The sequence below is a fragment of the Heteronotia binoei genome, chromosome 15, assembly GCF_032191835.1.
Source record: "Heteronotia binoei isolate CCM8104 ecotype False Entrance Well chromosome 15, APGP_CSIRO_Hbin_v1, whole genome shotgun sequence".
NCBI lineage: Eukaryota > Metazoa > Chordata > Lepidosauria > Squamata > Gekkonidae > Heteronotia > Heteronotia binoei.
In genome coordinates, this window is record NC_083237.1 from 52,457,663 (window position 1) to 52,479,765 (window position 22,103).

General features: G+C 48.5%; 1 protein-coding gene across 3 annotated transcripts in view; it reads left to right on the top strand.

The window, feature by feature from the left end:
• The window catches only part of ARHGAP23 (Rho GTPase activating protein 23), a 260,033-nt gene extending 252,901 nt beyond the window's left edge, over positions 1–7,132 (top strand). For all 3 annotated transcript variants that reach the window (XM_060256177.1, XM_060256176.1, XM_060256174.1), the window contains exons 23-24: positions 4,657–4,688; positions 5,710–7,132. In XM_060256177.1, the coding sequence (XP_060112160.1) occupies positions 4,657–4,688; positions 5,710–6,894 (1,217 nt within the window). In that variant the 3' untranslated portion in view covers positions 6,895–7,132. The remainder of the gene's footprint in view (positions 1–4,656; positions 4,689–5,709) is intronic.
• The last annotated feature ends 14,971 nt before the right edge of the window (positions 7,133–22,103 follow it).

Consider the following 22,103-nt stretch of genomic DNA (forward strand, 5'->3'; position numbering starts at 1 on the left):
CAGTGGGGCATGGAGGTTCTGGTTCCACACCAGTTTGCCCACGCTGGCCAGCAGCAGCGGTAACCGTGACGCGTATCATGAGGCAAACCCACGTGATGTGGTTTTGACTCTGGCGTGGCTTCTTTCGGTTCATATTTGGGGATGAAAATGTTGGCTGCTGTCCTTTTTTTGGGGGGGGGGGGGAGGAATCTGTTGTGCTTAAATTGATCCATACTCCATTTAAGGTCAGTTGCTAAAACTGAACTGTGTTTGTTGAGAATACCCTCCCCCCACATTAATTTTTTAAAAAAACAAAAACTGAGTTTAATGGATGGAATAGACAGGGAGGAAATTCCTGTCATAGGCAACCATATCAATATGCAATTTTCGTGCAGATCCTCATTGACTTTGGGAGTTTTTTTTTTAAATTATTGAATATTTACTGAATATTTATTAAAAATATCCCCCAAACATTTGAAGCTTCACTGTTGAAAATACACACCATGGTATATAGCAATGATCAAGTGCAGAATCAATGCAGAGTTAGCATGTCCTTTTCCAGCCTATCCTCTCTCTCTCGTACTCACTGGTCACTAACTCCACATGGGCACTGGGGAGGGGGGCAGATTTTGGAGGGTGCGGGCCTTGAGGGGGGGCCATCCATTATCTCGTCTGTGTGGTTTCACTGTTGCTGTGACAGATTTGCGAGGGAGGGTGGGATCTTTTGCACAGGCCGCCTGCCTGGGGCTGTACTCCTTTTCTTCCTATCCCTGTAAAAGATGAGAAATTAACACCCGGTGAGTGGACTCGGGCTGTGGCTGTCACCTCGTGCTGCTACCCTCTGTTGGGTTTCCTCATGCCCGTCTCTGCCTTGGATCTCACCCCCTTTGCCACTGCTTCTTGCTTTTTTGCTGGAAATGTCTGGCCTGGCTTTTAATTTTGTTAAAACTCAAGCAGCACGCTAACAGACGCACATGACTGGGATTGCATCGCCATGACTTAGATCACACTATCCAAATCACTTTTTCTCTTTGGCATTGCTCTTTGAAGTAAGCACTGTTGTAGCCTCTTTTTTTTTGTTAGTTTCCACTGATTGGGGGAGGGGGGACACATGACAGACCTGTGGTGATTAACATGCCACCGTTTAAGAATCACTGACCAAAGAGTTGGAGGGTTGGGTAGGAAAATCAGATAACCCGTTCTCCCCCCCCCCCATCTGTACTCCTATTATCACTGACTCTAACCCAGGTATGGAATTCCAGCAGGAGCTCCTTTGCATACTAGGCCACACACCTCTGATGTAGCCAATCCTCCAAGAGCTTACAAGGCTCTTTTTTGGTAGCTCTTGGAGGATTGGCTACATCAGGGGTGTGTGGCCTAGTATGCAAAGGAGCTCCTGCTAGAATTCCACCCCTGTTTCTTTTAAATCTCACAATGCAGACCTCCTGGTGGAACAACCCTAAGTGAATGATTGCAGACTGCGTTTGCTCTGAGCTTGCTCCTGCGGGTGGGAATTCATTGTGCGGTTTTCCATGCCTGTGTGTGCAGAAGGCATTCCCTTCAGGACTTATTCAGGAAACTGCCTAAGCAAACTAGCAGATGGAATTTGGGTCAGAGTTGTGTAGACCTGACTTGAACTAGCCATTGCCAAAACCCAGAGCATCGTATGTTCCTTTGGGGATTTTGTCAAGATTGCTGTGCCCAGTCCTGACCTGGATAGCCCAGGCAAGCCCGATCTCATCAGATCTTGGAAGCTAAGCAGGGTCGACTCTGGCAAGTACTTGGGTGGGAGACCTCCTGGAAATACCAGACCTGAGGCAGGGGCAGGCTTTATTCAGCCACCTCCCTGAATATCCTCCAGACCTCCAGTTGGGGTCAGTCACCAGAAGTCAACATGACTACTAGGTGCATGCACACACACACACATATAAAACACAAAAATACCAAGAAGAAGAAGATTGTTGTACTGAAACCATACATATAGAGGTAGTCCAATAGCCATCAGGAGAATCATTACTCCAGAAGAAGACAGCTGTTTAGTACATCTCCCCCATACACACACACACCCCACTCCTTCATCCAAGGAACTTAGCATGGTGTACTTTGTTCTATCTTTCTTGTTTTATTCTGAAAAACAACCCTGTGAGGTAGCTTAGGCTGAAGGAGAGTGACTGGTGGAAGGTCTCCCCACAAGCTTCCAGGACAGAGTGGGCACTTGAACCTGGGTCTCCTAGTCCAACTTTCATTTTGGTGTAGTGGTTAACCGTGCGGACTCTTATCTGGGAGAACCGGGTTTGATTCCCCACTCCTCCACTTGCAGCTGCTGGAACGGCCTTGGGTCAGCCATAGCTCTCATAGACCTTCTTCCCCTGTAGTGGTTAAGTGTGTGGACTCTTATCTGGGAGAACCAGGCTTGATTCCCCACTCCTCCACTTGCAGCTGCTGGAATGGCCTTGGGTCAGCCATAGCTCTCATAGACCTTCTTCCCCTGTAGTGGTTAAGTGTGCGGACTCTTATCTGGGAGAACCGGGTTTGATTCCCCACTCCTCCACTTGCACCTGCTGGAATGGCCTTGGGTCAGCCAGAGCTCTCATAGACCTTCTTCCCCTGTAGTGGTTAAGTGTGAGGACTCTTATCTGGGAGAACCAGGTTTGATTCCCCACTCCTCCACTTACAGCTGCTGGAATGGCCTTGGGTCAGCCATAGTTCTCACAGGAGTTGTCCTTGAAAGGGCCGTTTCTGAGAGAGCCCTCTCAGCCCCACCCATCTCACAGGGTGTCTGTTGTGGGGGGAGAAGATATAGGAGATTGTATGCCGCTCTGAGTCTCTGATTCAGGGAGAAGGGCGGGGTATAAATCTGCAATCTTCTTCTGCCATGACACCATGTTGCTTTTGTCATCCTGAGAATCACCTCTCGGGAGCAAACGTTCTTTTGCCTGCAAGTTTTCTATTCACCTTTCTTCCTTCTGTTGTCCTTGTACCTGGTACATCTACATCATCCATCAGATTTCCTTCAGCTTCATTCCATTGACTGGGCTGGAAGCATTTTTGTTTGTATCGCATGGATGAATGCACCAGTGGGTGGGAGGTTGTCAGGGCACTCTGTCCATTCAGGGCGACTCAGTACCTTTCTTGCTCCTAGTTTCCCATTCCCTCTTTTAGACACTAAATCAGAGCACTCTGTTCCATTTCTTATTGCATTTTTAAAACTCCCATCCCTCTTCCACGAAGTTGGGAGCAGTGCTCATGGGTTCTCCGCTTTTAAACAGCGACAAACAGGGGACGGATTTCAGCCACCTGCTGCAATCCCGGGAGGTGTATTTGTGAACTGGCAGGTCAGCATTCTTTCTTTGAAACATTTAATGAGAGGGGAGCTCAAACTTACTCGCAAAATACTTTGCATCTCAATATTCGGGGACTGTCTTCCTTTCCAAAGGACTTTGATTGGAGCTACACTGTTCTAAACAGTCCCTTCATACATTTGAAATTCTCCACATACATACCTCCAGCAACAGCCAAATGCTACATCTGAATTATTCAGTTCTGGGGTTGGGCGGTGGGGAGTTAGCTAAATATCCATTAGGACAGCCTCTGAATCTGGGGTCTCCAATAGTTCTTTTCAGGAGTGGAATTCTAGCAGGAGCTCCTTTGCATATTAGGCCACACACCCCTGATGTAGCCAGTCCTCCAGGAGCTTACAAGGCTCTTTTTTTGTAAGCTCTTGGAGGATTGGCTACATGAGGGGTGTGTGACCTAATATGCAAAGGAGCTCCTGCTAGAATTCCACCCCTGTTTCTTTTAAATCTCACAATGCAGTGTTTCTAGATGCCTTCCCTCGAGAGCAGAGAGACATCACAGTGGGGCAAAAATTTTACATGTCTCATTGGTGAGAAGGACCAGAATTTGCAACCATATGTATGAACTCCATGTGTGTGCATGAGAGAGAAAAATAAAGGAAGATGCACAGAATCTGCAGATATATCCCAGTACCCAGGGGTAGAATTCTAGCAGGAGCTCCTTTGTATATTAGGCCCCCCCGTGCCCTGTAGGTAATCCTCCAAGAGCTTACAAAAAAGAGCCTTGTAAGCTCTTGGAGGATTGACAACATCAGGGGTGTGTGGCTCAATATGCAAAGGAACTCCTGCTAGAATTCCACCCCTGCCAGTGCCTTTTTCCAGGGGCAGATTGGTTCTTGAGCAACACCAGAGTCACACTAGAGGAAAGCAACTTCTCTGCCCCACCCCCTTTCACTTCTTTGCCCCTCCCAAATCAGTGGACCCCTATGGACACACTTTGGAAAGTGTGTGGAGCAAATTGGGAGCTTGCTGAAGGAGAGTTAGAGATAGAAGAAAGCTGGGATCAGCTAATCTCTCCGTCCCCCTTCTCAGCAGATTGGAAAGCCATTTTGTCAGATGAGTGCTGCTGTATGAGCGGAATGGTGCCTTAGGACCCAATCCTAGGATTCTGTGATGGTCTGCAATTTCAGAGTGCTTGGGAAGCACACAGGCAAGACAAAAGGGCAGCCCTGGGAAGAGTTTGCCAAGTGTCTCCAAGAAGCCAAAGAAACCTTGTTGTCGTCTCCTCCTTGGGCAGCTGTGCAAACCCCCTCCCCCCACAACCTGTGCTCTGCCTCTAATCACTACTCTTTTTTTTTTCCTTTTTGGGTGATGATTGCAGATTCGACCAACGGTGGCTCAGCTAAATCAAAGGTAAGGGAACCCTCCTGTATTGAGGGCAGACCATTTTGGGGAGAGGTTGGGCAGAGGAGAATGGGAGGGAGGTGAACAGGGGCCCTCAGTTGTTGCTTCCCCAAATCCAGAGGGAAATGCTTTGCCCACTTCAGCACTGCAGCCTCTCAGTACCCAGATGCAGAAGTGGGGGGGGGGGGGGGTGTTAGAAGAGGAGGAGCCATAGTTCAGTGGGAAAGGGCCTGCTTTGACTGCAGAAAGTTCCCAGGTTCAGTCCTCAGCATCTCCACTTAAAAAAGATCAGGTAGGAGATGATATAATAAAAGATCTTGACCTGAGACCCTGGAAAGCTGCTGTCCGTCAGAGTTGGGCCCAAAGTAGACTGAGTTATGGAGACTATTTCTTTTAGTATATACAAGAGCCAGTTTGGTGTAGTGGTTAAGCGTGTGTATTCTTATCTGGGAGAACCAGGTTTGATTCTCCACTCCTCCACTTGCAGCTGCTGGAATTGCCTTGGGTCAGCCATAGCTCTCCTAGGAGATGTCCTTGAAAGGGCAGCTGCTGTGAGAGCCCTCTCAGCCCCACCCACCTCACAGGGTGTCTGTTGTGGGGGAGGAAGGTAAAGGAGATTGTGACCGCTCTGAGACTCTGAGATTCAGAGTAAATATCATCATCATTTATCTGCCTTTGGCCGGTATACTATCCCTACTTCTGTTTAAACCTGCTACCAGGTAACTTGATATGGTGCAGACTAAATACGGGTATAGACTAAAACCACCATCCAATCAGAAGCTTTGGCCGTACTCTCTAAAACACATGGCTGGCACCAGGTAAGATGTTGGCAGGCTTCGTGGCACCCATGGGTGCCCCTAGTTAAGGGATATCGAATGGTCTCTTTTTGCCCTTTGACGTGTAAATGGATCACCGCGTTCGTTCTTCAGGGTTAACCCATGATTTAAACGAGGTGTCATGACCGGTTCCTGTTAGTGCCTTTCCTTTCTTGTCCGTGACTCCCCTCCTCCCTTTTTGTTGTTGGCCGCAGGCTTCGTGGAGCTCGCGGAAAGAGCACAGCCACAAGGAGATGCTCGCCATCTCCTTCATATCAGCTGTCGCCCACAAGAGGAAGAAGCGGAGAGAGGCCAAGCGTTTCGGGAGCAGCACCGACGACGATTCTGAGCACGAGTCTGCCGCCAAGCCATCCACCAAGGGAACCGAGGAGGAGGAAGAGGCCCAGGAGGAGCTCAGAGAGGTGGAGAGACCGCGGGGCAACAGGGGCAGAGTTTCCACCCCCGATACACAGAACGGAGCAGAGTTCGCTGCCAAGTTGGAAGCAGAGTCGGAAGAGAGGAAGGGGGCAGCGCCTCGGGGCAGCCCGGATGCCCGCTCCATCGTATCCGGCTACTCCACCCTTTCCACCATCGATCGCAGCGTGTGCTCCGAGGTGCAGTCAGTGGCGGAGAGCCGCGGGGAGGAGGCAGACGATGAGCGGAGTGAGTTCAGCCACGTGGAGACTGACACCGAGAACGGTTTCGGGATGGGACAGTCCAGGATGCCGGGACAGACCAGGGTAGTGGTGTCAGGGGAAGGTGTCGGGACTACTCCCTCTGACAAAGCGACTCACAACCGGGCCTCTTTCAGCTCCCACCACCTCATGCAGTGCGACACCCTGGCACGGCGCAAGCTCTCCCGGCCTTGCCGCAACAGCGAGGGCTCCTCCAAGAGCAGCACCGAAGTCCCAAGCTCCAGCTCTCTGGGCAGCCAAGAGTCTCTGCAGCCCATGGAGGCCACAGAGGCCCATGTCCGGCCTTCCCTTGCCGAACAGCTGCGCCTCCGCCTGCGTGGCTCAGCAGACGACATGCCGGCCGTGCAGATGCGCAAGCAGCACCCGCCCGAGACACGGCGCAAGAAGAACAGCTGGCGGCGCCACACGGTGGTGGTGCCCGGGGGCCTCAAAGACCTGAATTACGAGTGGAGGGAACAGCACGTGTTGGGGGGTCCCGGGGACTGCCCGTTTGATTCCTCAAGCCGAGATCACCTGAGGGACAACAAGGACTCCGGACTGAGCAGCCTGGAGTCGACAAAAGCTCGGCCTTCCTCGTCCGCACTGGGAAACGCGGCAGCTCCTGTTCAGCAGGGGGGCAACGAACAACAGCACCGGAAGGGCGGCTCGGAGGGGCGCTCGGCTCCCCGCCGTACCGCCTCCTTGCGCCTCCACCAGTGTCTCTAGGCAGCTCCCTGTGGAAGCTCTTGCTGGAAGGCTTAGAAGGGTTTGGCCAAGCCAGCAGCCCTGACTCGCAGATTGGGGACGAGCGGCTGTAGATGTAGCCTTCCCCTGGAGCTCCCACTGGGAATGCCTGCCTGGATTTTCTTTGATACCTCAAACTTCAGGAAAGCAAAGCGTCTCTTCCCCCTCTCCCCTTGCTTTCTGGTCTCTTTCCCCTGCTGTTAATTTAACGACACCCTTATTTTGTGACGTGCAAATTTATTTATTCACCCTCCCCAGTTCTTCGTAACCCCAGAGCAGAAGTTGACGTAGGTGTGGCAGGGAGAGCAGGCCCCCCCCACCCCCCAAGCTGGCAGGAAGGTTTTATCTGAGTTTTGACACTGGGAAGCGATTGAAGGAAGAGCAGAATTAACCCTCCCATTTCCACTTTAGGCTCTCCGACCTCCACTTGTTTTTGGAAGAGAAGGGAAGCGGAAGAGCAGAAGCCAAAAAGGTTTAGGCAACCCGGCAAGAGCCTCCTGAGTTTCACGTTTGCCTCCTTTCCGCCAAGCTATTTTGCTCCATTAATGTCCCTGCACGCAGAAGGCCGTGGGTTCGATCCCCGGCATCTGTCAGTAAAAGGCTCAAGTGATAGATGATGTGAAGGATCTCCATCCAAGACCCTAGAGAGCTGCTCTGAGTCAGAGAACGCAATACTGACCTTGATAGACCAATGGTTGGACTCGGTCTAATTCCGCTTTGTGTGTGTTGAACTGAAACCCAAGCCAGATGTGGGCTTAGAATCCTGTTGGGAGCGTCCAGATTTTGTCGTTGTCGTTGTTCAACTGTGTGTTGTCTCAGGGGCCAGTCAAGAGGGGAGGCTGATTCGATTCAGCACCACGGCTCTTTAGGATGAGGTTTAAGCCTTCTGCTACTTGCATTTGGGGAGTTGACATTTGCCTCATTGGGTTTACCTAAAAGTACTGCCCATTGCAGGTTGGGAAAACGGCACATGTGCATGGGGTGGGGCTTAATCCTCCCTTCCCATGTGCTGTGGCCCCCATTATAATAGGGCCCCTCCCCACGTGCCTGAAAATTAAATCGCCAGAAGCGTCAAACGGAATGGATGGTACACATCTGGTTTGGGTTTTGAGAAGCAACTGCTGGGGAAACTAGAGCAGCTGTGCTGTTGGATTTAGACAGATGTGTCTCGGTTGCTGATCCAAGCCCATGCTGTTCTGCCCCAGAGCTCCCCCTTGTGGTGATGCTGGTCTTTCCCCTTCAGCCTCCTAATAATGTCCCAACCACAGCCAGCAATCTTACTGCTGAGAGGTTCCCATAAAACCCCAGTGACACAATTGTACCTACCACCCCAAGAGCCTTTTACTGGATTCCTCACCTACCTTGGCTCAGCGTCAGCTGGGTTCCTCCAGAGATTGGTGGCCTCGTCTATCACACACTTCATCTGTGTTGCCATTTGTGCCCAAGTCCCATGGGGTGATCTGTCCCCACCCACTTGCCCACGTAGATCACCCTGATGGGAGAATCCAACCCAGATCCACAGAGCTGCTTCCAAAACAGACGTCTTTTACCTGGCTTAAAACGGACCGTTCTATCCCTGTCTGTTACATCATCCATTCCTCCCTCTCCCCCCGCCTCAAAAAAAAAAAAAATACAACCCACAGAGACTTATTTCACCTGGCAGATTTATTGCAGCATAAACTCTGGCCCCACAAACAATTTACGTCACAATAAACCTGTTCACCTTTAGGATGCCGTAGGATTCTTAGCGGCTTCTGCTGCAGTGGACCTAAGTGGCCACCTCTTCAGAATCCCATGTTTCAATCCCCTCTGTGATGGTTTCCTTTTTTTGGCAAACGCTTTTGCAAAATCTGGGGTCCCTCCTTTGGTCCCAACTTTCTTTCTGCCTAGCTAGCCCCCTTCAGATTTGGTTGAACGCCTTAACTAAAAAGAGGTGCTCTCTCCCTCTACCCCTTAAGGTACTGTTCGAAGCTCCATCTTCCATTTGGCTACTTGGAGGCAAAAACTTTTTGTCACCGAACTGGTTCTTTGGCCCTTTCTGATCTCATAGTCTTTTGTGAAACCATGGCCCGTGCAGTGGCTTTGGAGTTGATCCATCAAGATCTTCCAGTGCTCCGTGTTCTCCTCCAGGTGTGCAAGGTTTGGAGCAGAGAGTAACATTGTTATGCAAACCGGAATTTCAGTGGGCTGCTTCTGCCCTTCGCACAGCTCCTCTCGGGTTTTTTTTGGTGCTAAAAGAGAACACGTGTAATGAAACCACCCCTCCTCCCTCCCCGAGAAGGCACAAGGCGTGTCAGGATTCTTCAACAAATTCTTCTTTCTTTGTGGACTATCCCACCTTTGCTTAACCCACTGTGTGCCCCATCTGCAGTGCAGAGAGGCAAATGAGATCGGCACTTTGTGGTTTGTTCAGGATACGTGTTTGTGTGTGAGTGTGTGCTTGAGACAGTGGGCAAGCATGTTTGAATCCCTCTCCCTCCGTGGCCGTGTGCAGGCGCCCTGCAAGAGAGTCTTTGTGTTGACAGCTCCCCCAGTAAGTGCGTGCCGTCTGTTGAGATTCTCCCCCCGCCCCCCACAGCAATGCCTGCACCTCGTGCTATGCAGTTGCTCTCTGAAGCTCACCCGTGTAGAAAAAGAAGTATGTTATTTGGTGGTTCTTGGTGCTACAGTTTGTTTTTAAACAGTGTCTTCCCTCTTTTCCTGGCTTCCTCATCGTGTTGGACAGAAAGAAACAAACCAAAAGGCTATTCATTTACATGTCAGGGTAGAAGCGTCTCCCCCACTATCCGTTATTCTTGCGAGAGAGGACACTTGAGTTGAATTTCAGTTTCTGGGCATGAAAGCCCTCTCTCCAGCTCTCATCTCCTCTTTATTAGACCCATTTGTAAGGCACACAGGACAAAAATGGGATTCTCCCAGGTCTTTAACATGTGAACACTGTGCCGGTTTGCACCACTGCAGAATAACTGGGCAACATCACCTTCATGCTGGTAGTTCTCTGACCCAAGGGATTTTTGTGTTAGCCTCATCTCTGCTGGGATCTTTGCGCACATGTCACTTTTATGGGTGACAGGTTGAGTTAAATGAAGGGCCTTGATCTCTATGCCCGTTTATTGCCCCTCTAGGGCAACAGGTTGCCTGTTTGTGCAAGACAGAATGCTGGACTAGATGGACCACTGGCCTGACCTGCAGGGCTCTTGCATTTTTGAGAGCCAGTTTGGTGCAGTGGTTAAGTGTGCAGACTCTTATCTGGGAGAACCGGATTTGATTCCCCACTCCTCCACTTGCAACTGCTGGAATGGCCTTGGGTCAGGCATAGCTCTCGCAGAGCTGTCCTTGAAAGGGCAGCTTCTGGGAGAACTCTCTCAGCCCCACCCACCCTCACAGGGTGTCATGGGGGAAGAAGATAAAGGAGATTGTAAGCTGCTCTGATTAAGAGAGAAGGGCAGGGTATAAATCTACGGTCTTCTTCTAATTATGGCTTTGGTGTCCTATCTTCCCACCCGTTGGAAAGCCACTCGCTCCTGTCTGAAACCTACAGGCAGCCATCACATGGTACAGCCTGCAAGCTTTCAAAAGTATCTGTGTTGGTGTAGGCAAGTTCATACATGCCCGTAGATGCAGATAAAATGCCACACATTACTCAGTGTTGATCTGAGCATGAGGTTCACAAGAACAGCCCACAGGTGTTCAGACAAGACAAGCAGGCAGGCATGCATGGGTGTGATGGAACCTACTCCGAAACAGTTGGAAAGATGCAAATTCTGGTCTTTGGGAGGGACACTCGCAGATGAAAGCATTAATATGCAACTCTGTTCTTTGTAACCTTTCCTCAGTGATGGGATCCAGAGGGAGGCACGTGACTTGGCAAGCAGGGATTGCTACTGTAATTGCTTCCAAGAAGGTGCCACGTTGATACATACAAAAGGATTCAGGTGCGAGTTCTGCCACTTCTGTTGGAAACAGGCCCTGAATATCTGCCTTGTCGGATCCCCATGTTTTCCATACCCGGTGTCTTTTGAAATGTTTTATGAGGCTCCTCCAGGAACTTTCGACTACAGGGTAGCTCTGTTTGTCTGATGGAGCAAAGCTAAACAGAAATCACGTGTTTGTCTGCTGTAGCAAAGTTACAGAAATCATGTGGCACTTCTAAGGCTAACCACGTTTATTCCAACAGAAGCATTCATGACTTCACTTCTTCAGCTGCTGTGTAGTCTTCAGGTGTGGCCTACACAGCTAACCAAGCAGTGTGATTTAGCAGGCACATGGGGATTGTTAGTGTTTCTGGGATCTGGTATGGCCAGCCCAGAGGGGACGGCAAGTTGGAATCTAGAAGGAGCCATGCTGATGCCGAGACACCTTCCCCACCAACTTCCACAGATAACTCTTCCGAAGTGATAACCCAAATGATGTCCTAAAGGAGGCTGCCACCCTCTGTGGTGTGCCAGGAGTTTCAGGTTTAACATTTGGAACTGAAACCTTCTAGAATTCAAGTGTTTGTTACTGCCCAGATGATCTTTGATTAAGAAACCGCAGTTTACTATGCAGGAGAAAAGGGCAGAGGGTTTTCCACCCATCAGCACTTCGTGGTCAGGTAGCGGTGGTGAGATATTTGTCTCAGAGACCCAGCATTGCCTAGTGCATAAAAATATACCTTTTTGCAGATATAGACATCAGCAAGCTTTCCAGACTTCCAACAACAACAAAAAAAATATCAGGTACATTTTTTGTCACCTCTGCTTTATGAATAGTTCTAAGACACTTAAAAAGTTGCCCAGTCTTTGTCAGATTCTCTGAATGTTTTCTGTCCTTTGAAGGGTAACTGCCCAGCATGCCCTCTGCGGTTCACACATCAATAGATTCCAACAGGGTTTCAGCCTGTGATGGTTTTAATCAGGGCTTTTTTTTTTTTTTGTAGAAAAAGCCCAGCAGGAACTCCTTGGCATATTAGGCCAAACCCCCTGACATCACCACTATTTTACACTATTTCAACAAAAAAGCCCAGCAGGAATGCATTTGTATATTAGGCCACATCTCCTGACACCAAGCCAGCCGGAACTGCGTTCCTGCTCAAAAAAAAAGCCCTGGTTTTAATAAGGCAGAAGAGACCATTGAAACTTGTTAGCCACTTGTGAGGGCAGACAGGTGGGATATAAATCCTGTAAAAGAAAGGGATGTGAATGGGGGTGGGGTGGGGACATAAGCACAAAGTGGCCGAGACTTTAAAACGGTCTATAATTTGGGCAGCAGTTAAATTGGCAGGAAACAAGTCGACGGCCCTGCTCTCTACAGCGACGCGGATTTTACAGCCATTCCATTGAGGCCTTGAGCAGGGGTGGATGAGGCATGTCTGTGGTGCGGAATCGAAAACTGAACAAAACTATTTTACTACAACAGTTACGCGTTGTTCTTATACTTTTATGCAAATATTTCCTGTAAAGTTGTTTTTTCTCCTTTTTCCACTTTATTTTGTAAATAGATTTTAAATGTGTAACATATGATAAAGAGTTTATAAGGTTTTTTTTTAAAAAAAGACTTTTTTGCTCCTTTAAAAAACTGAAGTTATGCAACAGTGTTGATTTTTTTTAAAGCAACTCTCCAGCCTGCATGGTTTGTCCCTCTTTTCTCCCCTTCAGTCTGTTATACGATGCTCAGTATGTATATGGTCAGCCGAAGCAAGCCAGACTCTACTTTCAGAATAGCCTCGGAATTACAGTTCTATATATATTGGAAATAAACTGGTTTACTCAGAGAACGGATTTCTTTGCCATGTCTTTTCTAAGGCTTGCTATGTGATTAATCCATATGGTCATCTGCAGGGGTGGAATTCTAGCTGCAGCTTCTTTGCATATTAGGCCACACCCTCCTGATGTAGCCAATCCTTCGAGAGCTTACAAGGCTCTTTTTTGTAAGCTCTCGGAGGATTGGCTACATCAGGAGTGTGTGGCCTAATATGCAAAGGCACTCCTGCTAGAATTCCACCCCTGGTCATCTGAAATGTCTGATTTATAACCTATGCCAAAAGAAAGGCATTATCGAGCCAAATGCTTCAAGGTGGCTTTAGGGTAGAAGATCCTCTCTGGCACTGCTCTAGAAAGTTGTGGGAACACAACACTGCTTCGTACTCAAGGAGGAGGAGCTGAGAATTGTTGATTCCAATAGTTGGATCCTTCAGTTCTAATCCCTGTTCAGACTATGACCAGCCTCCCACTCCAACATTGTCCAAATATGCAGCCTCAGAACCGCCACCTAAAAAGGCCTGGGGCGAGCACAGTCATTCTGAAAAGTCTTCCAAGGTGCTCCTGGCTTTGACTTCTTCCCGTCATTGTGACTTGGTTCCACAGTGAGTCCTCAAAGTGGCGCCAGTTCAGAGAACGGCTTTCCTGTTGTGGCTGGAGATCTCCTGGGATTACAACTGATTTCCAGGTGACAGAGATCAGTTCATCAGGCCGCTTTGGAAGGTGGACTCTATGGCATATCCCATTGAAGTCCCCCCACCCCGCAACCTAGCCTTCTCCAGGCTCCACCCTGAAAATTTCCAGATATTTCCCAGTCGGGATCCAGGAACTCTAATGGTGTCACACATCTCCACTGAGATCTCTAGATTTAAACTATCGTAGCTTTTATGATCAGGGGCTGGAATCCATAAACTCCTCTCAGGCCCAATGCATCTAATGTCTCCTATTGTCCTTTGCATCACAAAGTCTCTAGAGACTGGGATCTCGTGATCCCACAAGAGCAATGGATCCATTATACACCTAGAATCTACTGGGCCAGCCATCTTCCTAATAACGGATGACCCCCAATGGGACCTTGGCTAAAACCTGACTCAGTTCTACCTGCAACCTGCAGAACAGGGAATTGATACAGGACAAATCAGGAAGGATGTCCATTCCTCTCAACACCCTACAACAAATATGTCAGTGGCGGTAGACTCTATCTAGGGCAAGAGCAAAAATACTCATCATTGGGCTCCACTGATAAAGAAGGCATTAGAAGCCAGACTTCATGGCATCAGTCACAAAAACCTGTGCCTCTTCTACCTTAGGCTTTAGCTGGTTTACAATCTGCAGCAACTAGTTGTCAGCTGTCCGTGTGGGATGACATAGCCCCTACCTGGAACTTTACCGGAGAAACAGCATAAACCAGCTTCAGAGCTCTCTAAATATCAGATCTCCTCAAACATCATATAGCTTGTGGTGGTCAAACTGTGGCTCTTTCACACATATTATGTGGCTCTTGGGAGACACCACCTCATAAGTCAGCTTGGAGAAGCCATTCGTCTCTTGAAATCACTTTGCCAAGTCAAGCCGACCAGTGTCTTGGAGAATGCATTTAAAGTTGCTTTCTCCCTCCCTCCCTCCCTTCGTGCCAGGGCTAAGTTTTAAGTTGACCTAAGTTCTACAGGATTTCTCACCTGTTGCTAGCCCCAGGGTGAAGCCAGCAGCTGCAAGGTATCAGGCCTTGAATGGCAATTAGAAACTGGTGGGCTAGTAAAAGAGAAGATTTTCCTTCCTAGTTTTAGTCTTCTGGCTGCTTGCTTAGGCAAGGAGCTTTGGTGACTTGAGGGTCAGTAAGAGCATTCTTGGAACTGTGGTGGATTTGGCCGGACTGTCCCAGAAGGGAGTGCCTGTGGAACTCTGAACCTTTTTAGCGCTCTACAATTGGCCCGAGGGTCAAGGTAAGCAGACGGTTTTTAAAGCATTTTGTTAGTTTATTACACGGTGTTGGGAAAATACCTGTACTGTTAGAATAAAATTTTGTTTAACCTTTTGTTTGGTATCAGTGGCTTGCAAAGGGACCGGTGCCTTTTGGCCCTACTCAGAAGACGGTGTGAATGCCATAAGCATCTCTTGGGTTATCTGGAGGTTTTTGATCCCTCAGGGGAATCAGGGTGGATTGGGCCCTGTAAAAAATACCAGTCTGGTGGCAGCAACCTTTGGGAAAGGTAAAAGAGCTTTGCCTCCCCCTTGATATTAGATTTAAAGTGCCCTGGTAGTAAGTCTGTAGACTGGCCTCCTCACAGGAAGCTGGGAGGTGGCTAGAGGGTCGACAGGGCACCACACCCTCCCTCCCTCCAACATCTGTGGTTTATTCTATGTGGCTCTTACATTAAGCTTATTGTGTGGCCTGCAGTCTAGCCACAGTGTCTTTCTTGACCTCTATTCCTGACTGTGCTCAATAGCATCACCAAATCAGACTCGTATCAGGACTGAGATCTCTCTTTTGGAAGCACAGGCCAAACAGGAAAATCACCAAACAGGGAAATCCAAAATGTTTACATACCATCAATTTGTGGACATCCTCAACCGCACATCTTTAGGTCCACACCAATGGAAGGTGAATCATATTGCCCTAGTATTCCACAACGGGGGATACCTGAACAGGTCCGTTTGCCACCAGTGCTATAGTTTAACTTGGTTTCAGTAAGGCTTTTAATAAGGTTCCACATACTATTCTTGTTGACAAGTTGGTAAAATGCAGTTTGGATCCTATTACTGTTAGGTGGATCTGTAACTGGTTGACAGATTGCCTCGAAAGAGTGCTTGTGAATGGTTCCTCATCCTCTTGGAGAGGAGTGACACAGAGTGCCTCAATGAGCTGTCCTGGGACCTGTTTTGTTCAACATCTTTATAAATGATTTGGATGAAGGAATACAGGGTGTCATGATTTGAGGCCTAGTGTGGCCTAGAGAGAAGGGAGAAGCCTGCCTAGGAGTAGATTCAGGGGCCTACATCTCCCAGGGTTCCTTCTGTACCTCTGATTGGGTGGCAAAGGTTTTGGAGGGAAAACTAGCCTAAGAGGGGTGGAATCTTTGAGGAAGGCATAAAAGGCCAAGCCACGGACAGGCTATGTCCTCTCTGGAAAAGGCTGCAGCAGAAAAAACAATTGGGAGAAAGGCATCTCTCACCCTAAGAAGGTGGTGAGTTTTTGGCAATAGTGGCAGGGAACGTCTAGTCAGACGTGTAGGGTTTTTTATTTATTTACACTATCCTTTACTGTTTCTTATTTCACTGTTGCACTAAATGTTTTATTACCCACTATTGTTTGAGCACTTATAATAAATCTGTTACTGCTAAAGTGCCTGGGTCCTCACGTCTCTTCGGTCATGGTTAAAGGGTTTTGCTAAGAAGGAAGATACGGGGGTGGTTGGGTGCTCTGGGCTCTCCCCATTCAGGCCCTTACCAGAGTGGTGGCAACCAGTAGAAAGTCTTTTCTGGTCCCCTGCAGCGTGACACAGGGAATGCTGTTTAAATTTGCAGATGATGCTAAATTGGGAGGGGTAGATGGTAGAAGATAAAAGTCAGGATACAAGATGATCTTGACAGGCTGGAAAACTGGTCTAAAACAAATAAAATGAAATTTAACTGGGATATATGTCAAGTCTTTCATTTAGGCAGGAAAAATCAAATGCATAATTATAGGATGGGGGAGATTTGTCTTGACAGTAGTATGTGCAAAAAGGATCTAGGGGTCTTAGTGGACCATACACTGAACATGAGTCAGTAGTGTGATGTGGTAGCTAAAAGGCAAATGTGGTTTTGGGCTGTGTCAACAGTGTCAAGATTATGCAAAATGATGGTATTGCTATCCTCTGCTTTGGTTAGACCTCACTTAGAGTATTGTGTTCACTTTGGGCACCACAGTTTTAAAAGGATACAGACAAGCTGGAACATGTCCAGAGGAGGGCAACGAAGATGGTGAGAGGTCTGGAGACCAAGCCCTATGAGGAAAGGTTGAAGGAACTGCGTATGTTTAACCTGGAGAGGAGATGACCGAGAGGTGATGTGATCACTATCTTGAAGTACTTGAAGGGTTATCATATAGAGGATGGTGCAGAAGGTTGGACAAGAACCAATGGGCTGAAATTAAAAGAGTTTTTGACTGAACATTAGGAAGAACTTCCTGACAGAGTGGTTCCTCAGTGGAACAGGCTTTTTCGGGAAGTGGTGAGCTCTCCTTTGGAGGTTTTTAAGCAGAGGGTAGATGGCCTATTGACATCAATGCTGATTCATTGAACTTAGGCACATCATTAGAACGAAGGCAAGAAGGGATGCGTCAGCATTTGTGAATTTCCTGCATTGTGCAGGGGGTTGGACTAGATGACCCGGAGGTCCCTCTGTGATTCTATCAACTTCAAGGATCTTTGCCCCAAGGTGGCGTTCAAAGTCTCTAGGAGATACCTCCCACAGATGGGAGGTCAGTGTTAGAAGTCTGAGGAAGCTTTTCAATTTCATCTAAGTCTATGGACCAGGGCTCTATATGTAACAACCAGCTCAAGGAATCCAGAATTGTTTTCTTGTTTGTCCAATATCCTCTGTTTATATGATGTTCTACTATGGTCGGGGCAGTTAGGTTCCCCTTGCAGATGGTGTGATATGCCAAAATGGCTTTGCTCTGTCTTCCCATCAGTTTTTATATTGTTATTACTAATGCCCTGCTGGCTCAAGTCTGGATTGATGGCTTTGGTCTTTTGGTCTGTCCCTTCAGATGAGTGATTGAATCTCTAATTAAGGGGGGGGGGAGCGATTTAAATTTGAACTGGTGTTAGTGGAAAGGCATTTTTGCAAATAATTCAAGTTTGCAAAATACAGAGTTCAGTTGTTTGTTCTGTGTGGGTACATGGTCTCCAATGAGGCCTAATAAATAACTTTTTGTAGGACTCTGCAAGTCCTGTTCCCAGATGGTTTTCTGTGTTTGTGGGAGTTTATGAATCCATGGCGTTTTCCTTGGAAGGCAGCTCTGACTGAAGTGGAAGGATTCTTGCAATATCTGGGTACTACATTCCATCTCTAAAACAGCATATTTATTTGGGAAACTAAGATTTGAAAGGTCACTACTGCCTCTGCCCATGAGATAAGATCATTGGAGTTGCTTGGCTGATTTAGTCACGAGGCCTGTGGTCTGAGTTTCTTCTTCTCCATGGAAGTTTACTCTCTTCTTTTGTGTAACCAAAGAATATTCTTCCATGTAGGACTGTGAATTTCTCCCCAAAGGCTTCCATGCCAGCTGTACTTCATCAAGTTTTGGTGCTCACAGTAAAGATATTAAACCACAACACAGGCAGGATTGTTCTGCTGGACCTCAGTTCTGGATCTTGCACCTCAGCTCACCCAAACATTCCCAGCTTTCATTTGTCTGTGTGGCCAGTCTCAAGCTACGCCTTTGCCAGTCTGCCAGCCTCTGGTCTGCCATTCCCAGTTGTCACCAAATGGAAGCATTTCTTAGTCTGGGCTCAGTACTGTGCTCCAGGAAAATTTTTAAAAATACCTTCTATGCCTAATACAAGGCTTATTCTCACCATTAGGCTGCATCTAGTAGCTACAGCCTGTCTCCATATCCATGTTAAGTGAAGGTCGGTGCACTTTGCCAAAGTGGAATCCAAACCAACCTTGCAGGGTCTACTAGCTCACTTCCCCCTCTCCGGCCTCCAGTTCCACAGTGAACCTATCCCTTGTACCAATAAGATTGACAGACAAGTGGTTTGAGCCAATGGCTACCTGCCCCTTCAACCTACTGACCATAAAGATGATTGACATCTGTCAAAAGGGTCAGTGAACATCAGGGTCTCCCTCCCAGCCCTCCCCTCCCAAACATTTCTTGTTGGCTCCTCAGCATCATTGCAACTACCTGTTGAATTTCTCCCTGAGGTGGTTTTCCATGACCCCCTGAACCAAGACTTCCATCTTACTGGTTCTGTTTCCATAATCACAAGATGACAAAGTACTTCTGACCAGGCCTCAGATTCAGTGGGAGCTCACAGGAGCACAGCTCCTGAACCTTTCTGAGAGTTCTCCTTCTGAGAATTCCACCTCCTTGTCCATTGAATAGTAGCCACAGATGCATAACAATCCCTGGATGAGCTCCACCACCTATTTTTCTACAAAATGACCCCCTCTCCTCTTGAAGCCAAGGTCTCCTGTTGCACCTCAACAAGACCAGCCCTTCTGCTCTTTTCCTGCTTGGAATCTAGAGCAGACTGCAGACTTTAGGTACAATTATGAACTTGTATGATTTGACTGCCCTTTACAGTTCATTCCACTTTTTGATTTATATATTTAATTTATACATTGCCTGTTCCCTACAACGTAAGGCCAGGGGTGGCCAAACTGTGGCTTGGGAGCCACATGCGGCTCTTGAAGCCCCCACTGCCCCATTGGCCAGCTTGGAAAAGATATTTCTCCCTTTAAATCACTTCTCCGAGCCAAGCCAGCTGGCAGCTTGGATAATGCATTTAAAGTTGCTTTCTCCCAACCTATCCCTCCCTCTCCCTCGCATCTATTCCCTTCCTGCCTGCCTTCTCTCAAACATCTGATGTTTATTCTATGTGGCTCTTATGTTAAGCAAGTTTGGCCATCCCTACTCTAGGTAATTTACAACTTGAGTATAATTGGCTTCTGCTAAGAATAAGAAGATTTGATTTTTATATCTTGCTTTTCTCTGCCTTAAGGAGTCTCAAGGTGGTTTACAATCTCCTTCCCTTCCTTTCCCCACAACAGACACCCGGTGAGGTAGGTGGGGGTAAGAGAGCTCCGAGAGAATGGCTCCGAGAGAACTGTGACTGACCCAAGGTCACCCAGTAGCTGCATGTGGAGAAGTGGCTGAATGTGGAGGGGAATCAAACCCGGTTCTCCAGATTAGAGCCCACTGCTCTTAACCACTACACCAAACTGGCTCTCCACTTTTTTTTTGTAGGAAAAGCCCCGCAGGAGCTCATTTGCATACTGGGCCGCTCTAAAATCTCCTGGAATTTTCCAACCTGAGTTTGACAACCCTCATTCTCCGGTTGAATCCTGGCAGCACAAACAGATCCCGCAGCCTGGGGGGGGGGGAGGGGTTGGTACTTTGAGAAGTACGGGAGCGGCAGCCAGCCATTCATTCTAATACTCTCCAATGCCCAGATGCTGAGTCAGATTGGATATCCCTCCACGACACCTTTGTTGGTCCCAGGAGAAGCCAAAGCCTTCCTCACTCCCCGCCCCCCACCACCTCCAGACGAGGCTTGCCAACTTTGGGTTGCAAAATTCCTGGAGGATTGGGGCTGAGCCTGGGGAGGATGGGCTGAGGACGGCAGGACCTGGGTGGGGTATAATACCATAGAGGCCACCCTCCAAAGCTGACATTTTCTCCAGGGGAACCGATCTCCTGTCTGGAGATCTGTTCAAGGTAAGTAGGCAGGGAAACCAATGGATCTTCCGGCTGCGGCTGCAGCTACTGTTCTTCCCCTTGAAGCAACCTCGGCCCCACAGGAAGAAACTTGATTTTGTCCCAGTGCCCGTCTGTCCACTGCTGACTCCATTTGCCAACCTGTGCCCTCCTTGACTCCCCCCAGCCTGCTTGTGCCCAGAGGGCCTTTGCAACCTGCCGCTGCCCTCCTCACAAAGGAACCCACCTGCCCAAAGAAATCCCCTCAGGAGGAGCCCCCCTGCACCCACCGGCCACCTTCTTCCCCCACGAGGCACCTACCTGGAGGCCCTGGACTGCCCGCAGTTCTTGCTCTGCCGCTAACCCCAGCGCCGGAGAAGGTGGCTCTGACAGCGGCAATGACTCCTGGTGGCCCAGCGAAAGAAGGAGCGGAAGCGCTGCTGGCTCCCAGGCCCGGCTGCAGCACCATCTTGACCCAGGCGGTGGCAGCAGCAACAACCTGAGCTCTGAGAGAATGGCTCCGAGAGAACTGTGACTGACCCAAGGTCACCCAGTAGCTGCATATGGAGAAGTGGCTGAATGTGGAGGGGAATCAAACCTGGTTCTCCAGCCGAGCCTCTCCTGTCAGCCGCGCTGCTGCCGCTTCCAGCACCGGGCAGAGGAAGCTGGGCATGTGGAGAAGCCACAGAAGCACTGCACTCCACAGGGAGAGGTGGGAACCACACAAATCCAACCACGGACAGAGCGACGGGCAGCAGGGCCAGCAACGTGGCTGCCGCCTTCCGCCGGAGCCCTGGCCAGCCCAGCTGGACTCCAGCACACACACAAAAAAAGCCCTGGAACAGACATACTTGACCACCTTGAGAATCCCAAGCAATACAAGGATCCCCTGGTTTGTTAAAGAATGATACCAGACAAAGTCTTAAGGAAAGAAGTTCAGCAGGGAGGGGGGAGAGTATTTTTTTTTATTAAAGTCAGACACTCTGATAAGAAACAGGGAAGAGGGGAAATTAAAGGGCCAGGGGGAAAAAAGCAACCTTCATTTGGAGTTTTTGACTAACAATGATCACGTTTGTCACAGAAGAAAACATGGCATCCATAGAATTTATACATAGAACTCTACCCTACAGATAGCAGCAGAAAGATTTACAAAAGTTACAGATATTTCTCTTTTTTCCCCCAGAATTGTTGGTTTTATCGTCAGTTTTGATGCAGTGTTGTTTGTACTGTCGGCTTCCCCCCCCCCCCTGCTTTTTTTTTTTCCAAAACAGTTCACAATTAAAAAAAATCCATGCGAAAGAGACGTACGACATCAGCAATCCTCCCTACACAGTGTCTAAAAGTTTCTCTTTCTCCCTTAAAAAAAAAAAAAGGTTCCAAATGTTTTTAAAACGTTCCTTAAAACAACCTCCAGACGAGTCAAGCGAAGCCTGTGGCATGCAGTGGTGATCGCCGTTCTCCCCTCTGGAACGCATCCACACACGCACGCACACACGCATCTCCCAAGAACACATGCATAGCTCGGTGCCTTTTGCAACTTACATTTTGAAAGGGTTTTTTTGTTTTGTTTTGTTATCAAATGTTAAATCTTTTCAGGAACAGTCAGAACCAAGTGTGGGCTTTATGCATGTATATATTATATACATTCTCAATGATCGTTGCTCACACAGTCGCTGGATGGTGCTGTGGCGATGACACACTCACCCACACACTCGCACACCATCTCATGCGCACTGAGGAACACTGAAAGAACAGAAGGTGAAAGCGAAAGAAAGAAAGGAAAAAGGGAGGATGACCCAACCTAAATCAGCTTCTGAGACAGCAGTCACCCCACCCATCTCCTGCCAAAGCCCTTTGCAGAAGAGCGCAGATTTATACCCCGCCCTTCCTTCTGACTCAGAGCGGCTTACAATCTCCTTTATCTCCCTCCCCCACTACAGACACCCTGTGTGGTGGGTGGGGCTGAGAGAGCTCTCCCAGAAGCTGCCCTTTCAAGGACAACTCCTACAAGAGCTATGGCTAACCCAAAGCCATTCCAGCAGATG